General features: G+C 37.4%; 1 protein-coding gene across 6 annotated transcripts in view; it reads right to left on the bottom strand.

The window, feature by feature from the left end:
- Positions 1 to 17,119, bottom strand: part of DDC (dopa decarboxylase) — a 66,710-nt gene that overhangs the window by 7,106 nt on the left and 42,485 nt on the right. For all 6 annotated transcript variants that reach the window (XM_032442457.1, XM_015854339.2, XM_032442456.1 and 3 more), the window contains 4 exons: positions 12,444 to 12,520; positions 9,152 to 9,171; positions 8,339 to 8,437; positions 1,825 to 1,926 (listed from right to left, as the gene is read on the bottom strand). In XM_032442457.1, the coding sequence (XP_032298348.1) occupies positions 1,825 to 1,926; positions 8,339 to 8,437; positions 9,152 to 9,171; positions 12,444 to 12,520 (298 nt within the window). The remainder of the gene's footprint in view (positions 1 to 1,824; positions 1,927 to 8,338; positions 8,438 to 9,151; positions 9,172 to 12,443; positions 12,521 to 17,119) is intronic.

Genomic DNA, 17,119 nt, shown 5'->3' with positions numbered 1-17,119 from the left:
CAGTGAAAAATCATCTCCCAGAGCTTTGAGAAACAAGAAGCCAGCTCTGATCGAGTCTGTCAGTTTTAATAAGCCAGTATTCTCACTCCCTTGGAGAAATGACTAGCTTGGCTTGTATTCATCTACAGACATGACAAGAAGGCCCAAAATTAACCCTTTGGCATGATACTTGGAATCCTTCTCTGACATTTGATGAAGCAGTTATAATATGAAAGTCATCGATTATTACTGCATCTCTCTTCAGCATAGGAAGAAAAAAAAAAAAGCACTAAGAAATAAAAAAGATCATTCATTTGTTCATCGAGAACAAAGGAAGGAAAAATGTTGCTGTTACTTTTACAGCTGTGCAGCATTACAGGTGAAGTTTCCTGTTGCTCAGTGTTACTCTAACTATATAAAAATTACACATAGGTTGGGTTTGGGTTGTTTTTAGGGTCGTCTTTTTTTTTGTACAGGGAAGACAAGTGATGCAAACACTGCTCTTTCAGCATTAGATTTCAGAAGAATCATGCCTTTGTCCTACAACTTGCCTGGAAGTTTATTATCTAGGTATCCAGTATTTACCTTCACTTGTTTGTCTTTCCCTGTGGACCTGTTTTCTTCCTATGGAGCACCAAGCACAGGAGACCAGATATGGATGAACCATCGATCTGATCAGAAGTGACAATTCCTGTGTGGCTGAGCTCTGTTTCACCAGGACCAACTGTTTCTTTAAGCTAAGCACAGAGCACTGACAGCTGACTTTGAATCTGCAAAACTGATGTTTGTTTGACCAAGTCAGAGAGCAGCCTCCAGCCAACCTCTTGTAACTGAGCAGTATGTGCCACAGAACCTATTCCTCAACAAGTGTGAAAAGTTCTCATTATGAAATTAGATTCACATTTCCATTTATTTGAACAACCCCACATTATTTAGTATGTCTGATCCCCTTGTAGCAGACCTTTTTTTGCTTTTACTTTGAACACCATAAATTCAGATGAAACCATTTTCCTATTACATTTCCTGATTTACCACTGCCTTATTGTTCCAGATTTGTTTAAACCATCAAACAGTAGTAACTAGGGCAACTGAATGACTGAGAAAAGAATTTGTGACAAGGGGTAATATCACACTACCTAGAAGATGCCAAGATGTGCTTCTGGGCTTTCAGAAAAGCCAAAAGCTCATTTAGAGACCTAAGCTAAAAAACATGCAAAACAGAAAACACCAGTGCCATTTTTCTTATTGTCTGGTGTTCAGATTCAGGGTCACAACAAAGGCTTGAGCTGCAAGCTCTTTTATTAAACAAGTTCTTTATCTAAAACAAGACATTGACCTTTTTAAATGTCTGATGTTTTCTTTAAATGGAAGAAGAACAACAAAAAAAACTTTATTACTCTGTCTTCATCCATGAAAGACGTTATACATGCATGAAACTGTTTACTAAATATACACACATATAAAATCAATAAGAATCTAATGGACACATAGACACGTCATAAATAAATGTCTTGGGAAATATATAAAAACTACCACCTAAATCAAAGTCAATTGAGCACAGAATACAACAGCTATTGAGTATGACTGGGTAGACTAAGACTACTTGTTTGCCTTGACTATAGATTTTCATACTCTGTTATGCTTAAATTTCTTGCATGTTTTTCATTGACTTCCATTTAAGAAAAATGTCTAAGGCTTCTTTCTTTAATCCTCTTTGATATACATTAATTCTCCCTGCTTGCCTTAAAAAATAATTAACCGCATTAACTACAAAGACTGTATTCTACTGCAGGTGACTGTATTGCTATAAAACATGACAGAACTCGGAAGTCTCAGGTGCCTTACCTTCAGTCGAAAGCAGACTAGTCCCAAGACAACCTCAGCACAGATCTCAAATCTTTCATCCTGAAGGACTAAATGTTCAAACTGGTGCGACAGCCTGACGTGCTGAGAAGAAAAAGAGTGTCAATATTGTATAAATTTGATTGGTTAAAAGGAATGATTTGCTAAATTGCTTCCATCCTTATTCTCTTTCTTCATTTCCCTCTTCTAATAGGTGATAATATTCACACATTGCCATCTGTTTATGTGAGCTTATACCACATTTATGACCGCCTGCGACCGCACTGAGTTGTAACAGTATTGGTTGCTCAGTTAATCTTAGGGAATAGAGGTCCATTTCTTAATGAAACATTTTGGCACATTTTTATATCTTTCGGGATGCCATATTAACAGCAAATATTTGCAAGAATTCTGTTTTACATTTTCTGCCATTCTCAGTTTTGGTTGCAACCGGCTGCAGAGTCTGAAAAGAGGAAAGGGGAGGATGCATGGATTTATATAGAGAAAATGACCACACCTCCAGTGAACAAGATGGACAGAGACAGATGGGCTTTTTAGAATAGTTCACCTAACATGAGAATAACCGTGAGGGGGATAACTTGCTTGCTCTTTCTGTCCTGGGTGCTCAGGTCTTGTTGAAAAGAACAGCAGTGGCAGTAAAATAAAGGAAACAGGCAGCACACCTCAGCTTGATTAACTGTTATATCAGACATCAAGCTAGAGCTATTATTCCAAAACATACAAAGCCTGATGCTCTTCCAAAGTGAAACAAATAGGAAGGAAAAAACAAACCATGAGGCATACTAACAACCAGGAAGGAAGGTCTAATGTCACTCAGTGTAGTTTGTAAAAGTATACTCCAGATTTTGCTTCCTCCCAAACAGAAAATGAATACAAAAGCACTTTGAACAAAAGATCCCACACTCACATCAGGTACCTGCAGTACCATATTCAGCCCGCTCTAACAGGCTGTCATCAATTTCATGCTCTCTATCCAAAAAGAGAAAATAATAAAAGCATCTGGCTACTAGAATTTGAGTGTGTGTGTGTGTGTGTGTGTGTGTGTGTGTGTGTGTGCAGTAGCTGATCTACATAGAAAATTATCATGGCTTTCCTATAAACAAACAAACAAAAAAAAAATTAAACACCAGATCTAACATCTTTTCCTAATGTTTATTTCTTGAAATTGAAAAAAAAAAAATTGTTTCTGTGGAATAAGATCACTGACTCAAGGTGCTCTGACGGGGATGCCAATTCCCCTTCCAACCAGCCAATCCCACTGCTGTTACCACTTACTTTGCTGTATGTTGCATCCATCTTTCACCTCCCTCTAAAATTAGACTGAGCTCTCTGAGTCAGGAGCAAGAACAATAGCACGCCCAATCCTTTCCATGCCAATAAATGTTTTGCTAACATAAATAGCTTGCTTTTACAACTGTGATATTTGACCAGAGTATACATCCATACGTTTGTATGCATAAATGCATGGGAAGCATATATGCAATATGCACAAAGGCTGTAACAATCTTTTACTATCTCCTTCTTCCCTCATTTCTATAGCATCGGACAAATTATGCCTTTGACACAGCTCTGCAGAATTCCACACTGCAGATACTGAGGCTCAGAAATCAAGATCATAAGAAATTTCTGTTCAATATGACTATAATTTCACAGCTGTTTAGCTGAGTGAAACCACCAAGTGAATTTAATGCAAATCTGCCTGGTGTTAGCTGAATAAAACAATAGTGCAAGGTTTGGCTTACAGCAAGTAGTTTTGACAAGGAGACTGCAGATGCTGTACAGATATTTCTGTCCTTTCTATTTTATTTTGTTTTACATTAAGGGATTTTTCAAGAAATAAAATCAGGGGGAAATAGGGACTATTCAGTAAAACACAACTCAAAATTCTATGAATTTTGTATTCATATATGGAAGCAAATAATTGTATCCACAGCAAGCTGTAGGAAGTAGCAATAACTGTGAAAGCCACTGGGGGGCACCAAGGGTATTCGATTTTTAGAGGACGGGGAAGTAGAGAAAGCTGAAACCAGCAAGATTCACCTGTGCGGCTTTGCTTAACAGAATGATCCAAGACCCCGCACCTTTGAACTGTAAGCTCTTAACCTGAATTGCTCTTACAAAGATTGTTGACACTAAGCATAAATAAATTCAATAAAGTTAAACATTACTAAGCCCGGAGAAGCCAAAGGGCTTGTAGGTGCCACATCTGCTTCTCTGCAACTCAGAGAGCTGTACCCCATTCTGGACAAGGGTATGGTAATAGCTCAAGGGGCACACACACATGGTTTCAGTGCTCCTGCTTTTCAAGATGTGCAGGTGAACTATGAAAATCAGTTCCTGTTTGGAGAACGGATAAACAAGCTGTTCTTGATTTCTGCTGAATGCGTACAAAGCAGGCCTAATCCACGGTGATTATAACCCTCCAAATGCATTTGGTTTTGACTTAATCACCATGCTGCACCCTTAGCACCATTCATTTAAAGCTGATGTTCAAGCTTCATTTAACCTTTAAAAAGTATTCTACCTTGTTGTGTATTTTGACACCCCCCCCCCCCCCCAACAAAACAAAAAAAAACAAAACCAAAAAAAAAAACATACCTACACCAACCAACTGACATACTGTTTCTAGTAATGTCATTTGGAAAAGCCCTTTTTCACATGGGTTCCTAAAGTGGAATTATATGTATTGTGTTAGTGAAAAATGTCAGTATGTAGGAGATGAACACCAGCACTTCTCTCCACGGTGACATTTAACAGATGGAAACATTGAAGCTTGCAAGGGATTTCTGTGTCTCACTACCTCTGGTAAATAACTATTGCCTTTTTTCAGTGAGATAGGAAAAGCAACCCACTCGTGCCTAATCGGGATTAGGGAAAACGCCTTACATAATCACCAATGGGAAGAATAAACTTGTGTGACATAAAGCTGCAGTACATACAGGAGATCTGTATTTATCATAGAATCATAGAATGGCCTGGGTTGAAAAGGACCACAAAGATCATGTAGTTTCATCCCTCCTGCTATGTGCAAAGTCGCCAACCACCAGACCAGGCTGCCCAGAGCCACATCCAGCCTGGCCTTGAATGCCTCCAGGGTAGGGACACATATAAACACGTGTGGGTTCCAGGATTTAGGTATTTCAGTTGAGAATTCATCGTAGGTCAAATCCTTCCAGAACTAAAACAGTTTCTGTTTCAAGGGAGTTTCTTAGAAGCACCACAGCAAGTACACATACCTGCCTAACACTGACAGTTTTCTACCTAGATTTCACTCCTGTGCTTGCTTTAGCTCACCTCTCACTACAACTCTCCAAATGCTGCAAAGTGTCCTTTGAACATCCACTTGAGCTGTGCCACTCCCCAGCTGTAGTTTGCTCTCTGACATTACTGTTCTGTATGGTGTCAGTTTCTTGGTCTCTGTTGTACAATGTTAATAGAGTTCATTATCACTGGTGAGAAGAAGAGAAGGTGGTAAACCAATTTCTTCTGGCCTACAGAGGGTTTATCTGACTCAGAGTGTTCATGGGGATTACATACAAAAATGTTAATGTCTAAATTTTTCAGGTGACTTCTGAAAAATCTGAGATGACTTAAAAGGACAAAGGCATAATGTACACTCTATATTATCTATCTAAATATCTATATATAATCTATAATCTATAACATGCCATTTGGAAATGGGCTATTTGGGTTTCACATCTATACTGATTCTGAGTGTTTGGAATCAGACTTTTATTGTTGTTTTTGCCCTCCATAGCTGTGGGCTTCCCACCAAAATTCATGTTTTTCTCACCCCATATCCATCAGAAATGACTCCCTTTGCCACTTCTTTAAAATCTATTCTTTATGACAGGTTAATATTACATGTTTTCTGGGAAGAGAGTACATAACTGGAAGGTTTGAAAAACATAACAAGTTACTGTATCTAAATCAAAGTCACTCATTCTCATCTCTTACAAATATTTTGTTTCCTAAATGCCTGCCGCAGTACAAACAAATGCCAGGTTGCAGTGCTTATCCAGTCATTTTGATGCAGACATTAAAGGCTTCAATGTAACAAACACCTTTTTTCCTAGGCTTAACTACTGATGAAGAAAAAAAGAGTTTTGCATGTTTATATTAAAAAAATAAAAAATAAAAAATAAAAATAAATTGAACGCAGTTGCATGTCTTCTGTATGGAATCTCACTAATCACACTGCTAATACGGTGGCTTCTTAAGGACATGCAGTGTTTCTTCCCTCTGTATCATGTCATGGCTCATCACCATTGAAAATCTCAAGTTGTTCTGTAAGTATAACCTGTCTGTGCAAAGTAAGACTGACTAGAAGTCTGTAGACACTGGATAAATCTTCCTAGCGCTCTGTGACAAAGGAGCTGAGGTGTCATTTTTGCTAGGCAATCACAGCATTCACATTGAGATTTATATAAACCCAGAAAGGAATTGAAACTCTTGGTCCCCAATCACTTAATGAGGACCAGTCATGCACCTGAACTGTCATGCTCTAACTGCAATTGTATGGGGTGAACAGGCACAACATGGCCTACACTCACTGATGTTGATTTATGAGAAATACCTGCTGCACAAGTGAGTGGTAACATCCTAATATGCATCCCATACCCCACATATCAGCCCAAGAAACTGATTTTCTACCTGATTCTATTTGCACAGCCAGTTCCTTGGGGAACATCAGAAAGAGAAAACTTCCCACTCCCCAGCTTGACTCTATTCTCCACCTGAAGGCTGCAGTACTAGCTCCTGCCATTGCAACATAGATCTCATGCTAGCTGCTTTGAAATGCACCGAATTTAATTAGCATTCATCTAGGGGGGTGAGGAAAAATGCACTTAATGGCTCCAGTTTGATAGATGTTTGCAGTGGCTCAAATTCACCCCTTAGTTACCCTTACTACTTTTCCAAAGTTGCAAAAAAAAAGTTGATAACTTTTTTTCCCTCTGTATACAGAGGAACACTTTCATCCATAAAAGAACATTAAACACACACTCAGTTCAACAAGGCCTTGGAAATTGAGCTTTCTGATTATCTCCACAAATAAGGGATCATATGATGGTTCCCACTTTGCAGTCAGTATTTTTAAGGAAGGATTGATTTGCTTTTCCTTCCTGAACTGTGCTGTCACAGAAAATATAAAAACAGCTATGATAGACAAACACTTCTCATCTGGGCAGCCAGGGAATGAAAAAACTGCAAAGCTTCTTGTTGAATGTCAGTATTGAATTGCAGAAATGTGCCTGATCAAGGCCATATAATTAACATGGGGCTTCCAATCCTGTTTTCCCAGGGGGAGATTTAGCCCTACTTAAAAACTTGGCATCACGCTGAACTAACTGCAGTCTCCAAAAATCTAAGCTGAGAGAGCAAAGCGCTAGGAACTGGAGTGGCAGTCTGGTAAAGAAGTAACAAACTATACATCAATTTTTCATTGGAAGTTATGGATCAGGTTGCCACAAGGACAACAGAACATCAGCCTTGCCACTGTTGTCAAAATTTGCTTCTGACAACCTTATTTGGAATAAAAATATAATTTAAGTCACTGTAGAGTCAGTTGAAAAATAGAATGTAATAAAAATGAGAAGAGGACACTCTCCATCCCAGAACCTTCCCAGATTGGAAGAGATATTTTCATGCAACTATTTTACAATGGCAGGAGAAGCCTTTCTTAGGGCTTAATCTGTTTAGTACCACAACAGAAAGGAATGTGTGTCTGCAGAGAGTTTGGTATATGAGAGCAGATTCTCAGCTAATGGATATTTTTGTAAATATTTACAGCCAAGTCATAGAGCTCCTCTCACTAGAAGTTTCCCCAAACTTCACAAAAAGGAAAAGCATGCTTGAATTTGATTTTACTGCCACAAAGAAAGTAAATATATATGATTTAGACTGGTGCCAGGTCTAAATCAAGTCTAAACTTAGTACTTATACACAGCAGTGCTAACAAACTATAAATTGTACACGTTGTGGGTTTTGTTTGTTTGTTTGTTTGTTTAAAAGCACTTTAAACAGGAAACAGAACTAGCAGAAATTATCTCTTTAAGGCTAGGCAAACATGCCATATAAGTTCCTGAATCCTAAATGTAGCCCAATGACCTTAATTATTAATCTAAACATTCAATCAATGCTTGCCCATTCATAACATAAAGAGATAATGTCTGTTTTCATGCTTTTTTCCCCCTGCCCCCAAAAAACATCAATATACTCTGGCTTAATTTGAGAGGTACCTATGATGCTGCATTGTATAAGTTTCAACACTTCCGAAACTTGTATTCTCTAAAGATTAATACAAAACAGGTGACAGTTCTGATCCTGCCACCACATAGAATCAGAGCAAACAAGCATTACTCCTACTTACCTGAGCTCTCTTAAAGCCACTGCTTTCTGATGCATACAAGTTTTAGAAGACAGGTATGGATGAAGTTAATTTTCCCCTGCTATCCCATGCCCATGCAGGGCACCCAAGAAAACACATTGCAGTTACCTTGCGGATGTGTTCCTGCAGTCCCTTGACCCCATACATCCTCAGCACAAACCAGAGCTTCAGGGAGCGGAACCTCCTCCCCAGGGGGATCTGCCAGTGCTGCGGGCAAGCAGGAGGCATCCATATTAGAAGTCAGCCTTGCAGTGATACCATAGAAACTGTATATGCTGCAATGACTTCTAAATGCAACCCATTTCAGATACTAGAGGCCATAGCTTGGGGTGGGCCCAGTAATAACAGAAATGGACAGTTTGGGCTCGTGCCCTACTATGACTGTTTAATACTCAAATCACTCAAATGAGAAGTAGAAAAGAAGGCTGTTGGCAGAATGAAAGAGTCACAAGCCAAATCAAATTGTCCATTTGCATTCTGAATTCTCCTCAAAGTCTTTGGAAAAAGGAGGTATTGGCTTGCAGCTGTGGGGCCAGCATCTGGTATGAGTGGCCTGTTTTCTACTTCAAAACAAAAGATTTTCTATTGTCAAGGTTAAAAAGTGCATTTTAAATATTATCCACTAGTCTAAAAAATAAAATCTTTAAGCAATTTCTTTCTACTGATTAAACCTTAAAATATTACATATGCAGTACACACTCAGCCTTTAAACAGTGTGTTTATTTTGTTTTTTGCTTCTTTTCTTTTTCCAAAAGGAGAGCTTTAAGTTTCAGCTTCAGTAACATTAAAAATTTAGCAAGCTGAATGCATCCGAAAAAGGAAGGCAATGTTTTGAAGTTTATGAAAGCAATGGAAAACAAAATCTCTGGACGTATCAGTGTATGCAAGTGGTAATATTATTGATTATATTGATGCACTTACCCGGTAATCTGTTATGAGGCCTGAAAGTTAAAGAGAAAATAATTGCATTTCTTCATCGTAACAGCCAAAGCCTACAGTCACTCTAGTACCATTGAGCATGCTGTTTTCTAGCTATTCTGGATGCTTTCTACAAACAAGCATCACCAGCATTAATTGGAACTCCTTGGCTAGTCAGAATATACCACTTATAAATTAAACGCTTTTCTTTTTTGTTACGACTTAAGATTCCATAGGGATCACAGACTCAGGATTTTGTTTATTTTCCCCTTGTAAGGAAAAGAAGTAGTAGATAAAGCAGCTTTTATTAATTTTGTTGCGTAGAATCCCCAAACCAATGCTTTTCAAAATAAAGCATTCCCGACTACCTTTTATGCCCATTCATGCATTTGTTGCTCATTCTTCAGCATGTATAATAAGTGACTGGCAAATGTGACTCAGGGAATTGACTCTCTTCCTGTCTGAAGAATATTCTTCATGTTTATGGCTTTTTATTTCATGTACTGAAAAAAAAAACCTCATACAAACACAGCTTGACCAAGCCTAAAGCAGTCCAAGGATGCAGCAGAAGGCATTATTAGTTGTCTTTTATATGACTGCACAAAGGTGCTTCTACCTTTGCTTGAATTGGGTAATTAGGCTAATTTTGTGGTAAAGCTGGACTACTTGCAGTAAGCAAATAGTTTTTCCTTGGAAAAGTGCAGTCTAAGTGCTCCCAGGTACTAAATAGAACTGTAGCTTATGAATTAACTAGTCTACATCATTTCTGTAATTCCCAGCCTTCCAGTTTCCTAGGACACTTTAAACAAACAAACAAATAAATAAAAGACTTAATTTCCTGTGTTTCAATCTCCCTTGCCAAGATTCTCACATGCATGCAGTCAAAACTCATGATCCTTCCTCCCTGAAACATACAGCCATTTGGTTCTTTAGCATATTCCTAGGTTGTCATCTAAAAGGGGGGAAAAAAGGAACAGCAGTTATCCTGTTTCTGGACTTCAAAGAATGAACATGGCGGTCTCAGCTCAGTAACAGGGTAATCTGATAACATTCATGCTCTGCACGGTCACAGCCATTTTTATTTGATAGCTGCAAGGCTGGTAGCAAAGAAAGTAAAGCAACTGGTGATAGATAAATAATCCTACGCTGCTGCAAGGGGCTATGTCTAATGATCCACAACAACGCCTTTCACAAGCTGTGAAGCAGAATGGAGTCAATGATCAGTCTTTGATTACAAGCCTTAGCCTTGCATCTGTATTTAACCAGGAGGAACTGCATTGTGGGAGCACATGCAGCTTTTACAATAGAGTATGGAGCTCACTATTCTTACACTGCCATTAGGATTTGACCTATATCCTGGGCTCCCAGGCAAGCTAGTATAATCTTCCTGGTGGGATGATGCAAATCACATAAAATTATAATTAATGACAAAATAAAGACTTTCCTCTTGAGGGCACACATAATTGCCATATGGTTATTAAGACTAATTGCTCACAGATAGATATATTTTTCCGCTCATTTAAATTCCTGAGTGAGAGATGAGTGAATTCAAAAATGCTACTCCATTTGCATTGTAGACCACAGTGGGAATTCTCAGACCTGAGACACACTCAGAAAATAAGATCCTCCATTAGACAAATCTTACTTCCGGGAGGGCTGACATCCCATAAATCACACAGGGATCAACAGTGACAGAAACAGCCTTGAAACTCTGGACATTTTGACTGAAGGCATATGTGTGGGTTGGATTTGACAGTTCAACTGGAGGTGTTGGCATTTGGAAAGCTGTCCAGATCTTTGGAAGACTGTCAGCAAATAGGAATAGAACAGAGAAAATACTAGCATCGCTTGACTGCTAATAATCAGCTGATCTACTTAGAATCTTTATGTCCAGATCAAATGAAATAATAACACAGCTAGGGAATGCAGCGCAAAGACTGGATAACCTTTTATCCACCTGAGAGATAAAGTTTTTAGGCCAATAAGAAGGGTTTCATTTTCCTTTGGTGTTAGTTAACCTGGGGAAGCCCTCATATGCTTGTATCAGTGCTGTCAATTTTCACAAGAATATATTTTCACCTTAATTAACTTCGGATTTTTTTCTCAAAAGAAACATTTTTCTTATACATTAATTAAAAGCTAGTGACAAGTATATTTGTTGCCCTGTTCCATAATTGCACTGCCTGGAAATGCAGAAAAACAAAATGTAAAAATAAGTATAAAATACAAAAGCTCTGACAGGTCAGAATTGGGGCACAGGAATAGATTTTCATGAACAGTGGAATTCTAGGTGGTATTAATTAAATAAAGAGGCCTCACTGTGTCCTACAGCTCCTCACAAGGAGGAGCGGAGAGGCAGAGCTGATGTCATCCCTCTGCTGGCAGCACTGGACCTGTAGGAATGGCATGGAACCGCATCAGGGAAGGGTCAGATCTGTTATCAGGAAAAGATTCTTCATCTGAAGGGTAGAAGGCACCAAAATAGGCTCCCCAGGGCAGTGGTTATCGTCCCAACCTTACAGAGTTCAAGATGTGTCTGGACAGTCATCTCAGTCATATGGTCTGATTTTTGAGTGGTCCTTTTTGAAGACAGGAGTTGGACTTGATGACAATTATGGGTCCTTCTAACTCAGAATATTCTGTGATTCTGCAATTCTAATTTAAATGTCAGTGACCTTCAGGATGGTAAATGCCACTTTGCAGTGCTAGGTATGTGCAGGGAGCAACACTTAATCTGTAAAGGAGCTTTGTACAGGATCTAAGATCTATACCTTGTTTGTGAGCACTCCAGGAGGAGTTTTTGTGAGAATTTCATACAAGACCAATAGCCTGCACTTTCCTCCTTTGCTACAGTCAATTTAAGAACGAGTGCAACAGGACAGTGTCTCAGATAGCTATCACAGGAGACAGCACAGATACCAAACACAGCTCATCCTTTCTTTGCAGTTTCAGGGAATGTTTGCTCCTGACACGACTATTTGAAAATATGAATCAGAACTTGAATCCATAGCTAGGAAAAAAAACAGTGGTAAATTTGGAGTGGAGGAAATCCGAATATAAAATGATTAATACAATGTCTCACGACATGGCTTCCTCTCGGTTGTTTTTTCTACAAACTAAAATCTCACTAGATGTGTTTGCACTTCAATAAACTTCACTTCCTAAGGCATTTTGAATATGGAAACAGGCTGCTAAACAACTTAGCTAGTTTTAAAAATTTCAGCTGTCATCTTAAACCATTTTTATAATGTTAAATATCAGTGTGCATGGTAATAGTATTTATCAATAAAATTACCAGACTCCTGGTGGTCATGCTGCAGGTAAAGAGGTTCTAATTTAAAAGCACAGATTAAATCTGATCTTTTTTTCACCCTGCATCAAAAGAAGACAAAAAAAAAAAAAAAAGAGAGAGAGAGAGAGAGAAATATAAGAATTAAAATTTAAAGCATTAGATTTCCAGAAGCAAAGGAAAACTAAATGTGTTTAAACTGGCATATTTCCTGAGCACAGCCTGTGCCATTTTCAGTACTTTTTCACAGCAATATCAGTACTGTACTTACAAGCAGTAAGTGTAAGGCTCAGCAGGAACGGGCAGCATGACTGCATAACTACATGTTTAAAAACAGATAAGAAACAGACGCAGAGGATCTTTTTATGGTGATAGACAATCACACCAGAATGTGAGACTAGTTAAAGCAATGTTCATGTTTGCAGTCAACAGAAGTTGCCTGCAAATTACTGCAGTACAAAGCAGTGTGGGAAGAGCTGTTGCTTCCCAGAATGCAGAACAGTGCTGGGGCTCTAAGGATGCTGGCCACTGTCTTCCCATGCTGCAACCACTGACATGGTGTAGCCACCTCAGAGAGAAAGTAAGCTCAGTTGCACCAGCGGGAAGCACTCCATGTATAAGACTGACTCACCTCTACAAAGGCAGGCGGAAAGAACTAGAAATCAAAAAAGGAAAAACCACTACGTAATTCCATTTGGCCTATTAATATTTCACAAAGCAAGCAGTAATTATTTCAATGTGGGGGTACTCTAAAGGGCAAAAGTCATGACCTTTTGTCATTTTTTCTACCTGCATCTCACTTTAAGAGTAAGGAAGGTACTGAAGTTACCTTGACTTCAGTTATGGGAAGTACCTAGCTGAAGATACACAAGTTTATGCACATTTAAAAAACAGCAAAAGACATTCAGAATATTTTTGATTATATACACACACACACATATATAAAAAAGTAAACTATTGTCTAAAAGCAATTTTAATTAGGTTAAATATTGAAAAAAAAAATCTCTAAATTGCTCTATTGTATTTATTCCATGTGTTTGATTACTTTGATATATTTGTGCAACTCATTCCATAGGCAATACACCCAAGTTACATAAAAATATTATTAGGTGTATTCTGAGAGATTCATTCCTTCTCCTGTGATATGCTGTGCTAAACAATGGAACGGATAAAAACTATGCAGGAATATCTGTTCAGTTAGAAGATATTAATGTCCCAATCAAGTGTGGATTGATGTATGGATTGCTATTAAAGTGGCATTAGTGATCTTTGTGATGTTCCTGCATTTTTCAAATGGTGGCTGTTCCAGTTGAGACTTTGCAGGTCATAATCTGGCAACCGTAAAATACTATCTAATAGGATTACTAAAATAAATCCAAAGCTTGGACATAGATGTATATGAATCAGTTGAACTGCACCTCTATACACCCTGTCTAGATTTCACACTTTGTGTTTAACCTTCTTCGCAGTAAGTGCTTGTGTGGTCTGGTAACAGAGAGAAGTGGTGCTCTTTACTTTCTTTGCAAATACCCAAGCTTGACTGAAGGAGCCTGAACATATATTTCAAAGATTTTTTTCATAAACTTGACTTATTTTTAAAAGTTTGATGTGATAGCAACAGGCTATTAAGATCTATTTTCAATGGCATAAAATTCACATATTAAGTACGCATCATATGAAATACATAGTGAAAGTTATAGTGGATAAAGCAGTGAAAATCTGTGAAAAGGAAACTATTTGGATTGCACATTGGAAGCTTTTAGCAGCCTCATTCTATTCTGCACATTTTAATGATGTTTACAATTTCAATAGATAAAAAAAGAGCAGAGATGGCTTAATATTACAAGCCAACAAGAACATTTTGCTTCCACTTACAGAAGAATATTTCCTATTAGCACCTGTCTTTAAACACAAAACAAACTTTCTGAACAAAAGTTAACTCTTACACCCTGAAAAGATCAATAGAAAAGCAAAATTAACAAGACTTTTGTAAGAGGATTACTTTTACTCTCTCTGAAAGCATACATTTCTTCTTTTATAATATTCCAGAGTACCAACTAAACAGGCCAGACAAAACTGCCTGTTAGTTTCAAAGCTTTTTTTAAGAGTTTTTTAAAAGACCTCAATATATAAATATTAAAAAAAAAAACCACATCCTTCTAAGAGACATTGTATTTTTTTTTTTTTCCCCTTAGGATCTATTTTTTTTTTCTGTGTATCAAGAAGTTTCAGAATATCTTGCAAAAGACTGATAATGAAATTATTTCCAAATCCCAGATTACATCAGTGCTTCATAGTGCACCAAGTGGTTAAGTAATTACATTACAGATCTAGTGGCTGGATTTTCTTAATCAACTTGCAAGAAGATGAAATGTGGCCATTGGAGAAAGTGATGAAACCACTAAGTAAGTCTGGATGAATTAGAAACCTTCATCAGAATTCAGTTTGATTTGACTTTGACAAGTCATTTATTGAACTCTTTCTGTATTGTTAAAAAATCATGGTTAATACTTCCTATGGATCCTGAAAGGACTATGTAACTATCACATTTATTTCTTTTTACCAGGCTCCTTCATCCCTTATTATCACATTCCAAATGAGTTTTCGTCTTTTCAGTCAGCATTACAGGCAAATAACAGAGGTGAGTATCAAGCATAGGCCCCAGAAATAGTTGGTTTTTTGGTGACGTATATTTTTGTTGAAAAAAAAAAAATCTCTAAATTGCTCTATTGTATTTATTCCATGTGTTTGATTACTTTGATATATTTGTGCAACTCATTCCATAGGCAATACACCCAAGTTACATAAAAATATTATTGTTGTGACTTCAACACAACGAGCTTAACTTCAATTATATACTTCATTCCATACCAAGCAAATAACACCAATATAAAAATGTCTTGTTGAAATGAAGCCTTAGTATGAGGCTATAGTTGTGCAGCCTTCAGTAAGCAGACATTTTGTAAGGTCTCTTAAGATTCCTTGAAGTGAAATAATACCTAAAAAGGCAGGAAACAAAATGGAGAAAAGCACTTCAAGAGTACACTCCCTTACATCTGAAGTCTAAGATTTGTCAGGGAAAAGCTAAAATCTCCTGAAATGGGAATTTCAGTATGTTTGTATACATCTCATTTTCCTGGACAGCTAGGTAAAAAGTTCTAACATGGTTCCAAAGGGATATAGGTGGAAGTGGAATTAATAAGAAATTTAACTTGTAGGGACAATACACTGGCTCCTAATTGTCCCACAAACATTAAAGAGAATGATAATGAATTTTATCATTTCTGAGAGTGGCTACCAATGTCTTCAAATAACAGGAAAAAGATGGGAGAAACTGGCAAAGGAGTTCCTTCTTCTCCCTGTTTTCATATGAACAGACTGCTAGTTATGAGGGATTTGTAAGCTGGAGCCTAATCACTGCCATTACTAACAAATGAGTTGAATCTAAGCCATTTATCTAAGAAAAATTAAAAAAAAAAAAAAGAAAAAGGTTTGGAATATTTGAAGTGTTTATGTCAGGAACAGTCTTGCATTCAAAAGTGTACCATATGATCTGAATAATACGCATATTTGTACAAAAGTCAACTTCATTAAGGATTTCAAAAGAGCCAAAGATTAACCAAAAGCAACTGAATAACCACTGTCACATACTTATTAATCTTTTCTTTCAGGAAAGGGTGACTTTTTTTCTGGATGATGCCTTAAAGTTTTTTTTTAAAGGAAATTTTCAGTTTTCCCTTCTTGTTTCAATTCTGCAAAAATCTTGTTCAGTGATAACTGAAAGTGATGTTTTAATTTATCTTGATAAATAGTCTGTGTTTACTGATTCGCTATTTTGATAATAAGTATCATTAATCGTGATGCTCGTAGACATTAGGTTCTGGAAATTCCTTTGGGACACAATAGGATCACCTATTATGGAAAGTTATTACTACTGCTGTGATTAATTTACTTTGTTTCAAAGTACACCTACAGGTTTCTACACTGGCACCCTTTCATATCAAACTGTAATCTCTGCTGTCATCTGGGGAAATGGAAAAATCCATACCAAATTCCAAAAATACTTTTGGAAATAAACTGCTTTTCATCATCTAAATTGCAACCATTCTTAGACAAGCTTTTGAAAGAATCAAGGCTCCAACATGAAACTTTATGAAAAAGAAGAAAAAGATCTGTTTAACGTACTGTTCATTGTATTAACATCCTTAAAGGCAGTTTTGGTTTTTTTTGTTTGTATTTTAAATTGGGCATGTCTAACCCACTGCCTGTGGGCCATATGTAGCTGTCTACAGCTGGTAAGATGGACCCACAGGATTCTAAACTTCTAACATTATTTTATGAATTTTAATGGCATTTATTATGAGCCAGCTGCACATAGCTTGAGCACAGACTGTGTAGTTGACAATGGAACTCGGTGGAGGGGAGGAAGCAGTGCAGTGCTAACTCCACCTCTTACTTCTACCACACACACAGTCAAATCAGTGTAATGTGATGGTCAGAAATATTATTTCAACCTACTCATGTATGTGTGCCTCTGAAATTACATATTTTCTTTTTAAGCAGACACATAAGTTTTCTTATTATTAAACCTGGGCTTGTGTTATTTCATAAAATAGTTTAATAAGTTGGCACATTCACTGCAGAAGAAATGTAATATATAGACTTGCAATCAGACACTCACC

The sequence above is a fragment of the Coturnix japonica genome, chromosome 2 (genome assembly GCF_001577835.2).
Source record: "Coturnix japonica isolate 7356 chromosome 2, Coturnix japonica 2.1, whole genome shotgun sequence".
Lineage (NCBI taxonomy): Eukaryota > Metazoa > Chordata > Aves > Galliformes > Phasianidae > Coturnix > Coturnix japonica.
This window is presented reverse-complemented; position numbering and strand designations above follow the sequence as displayed.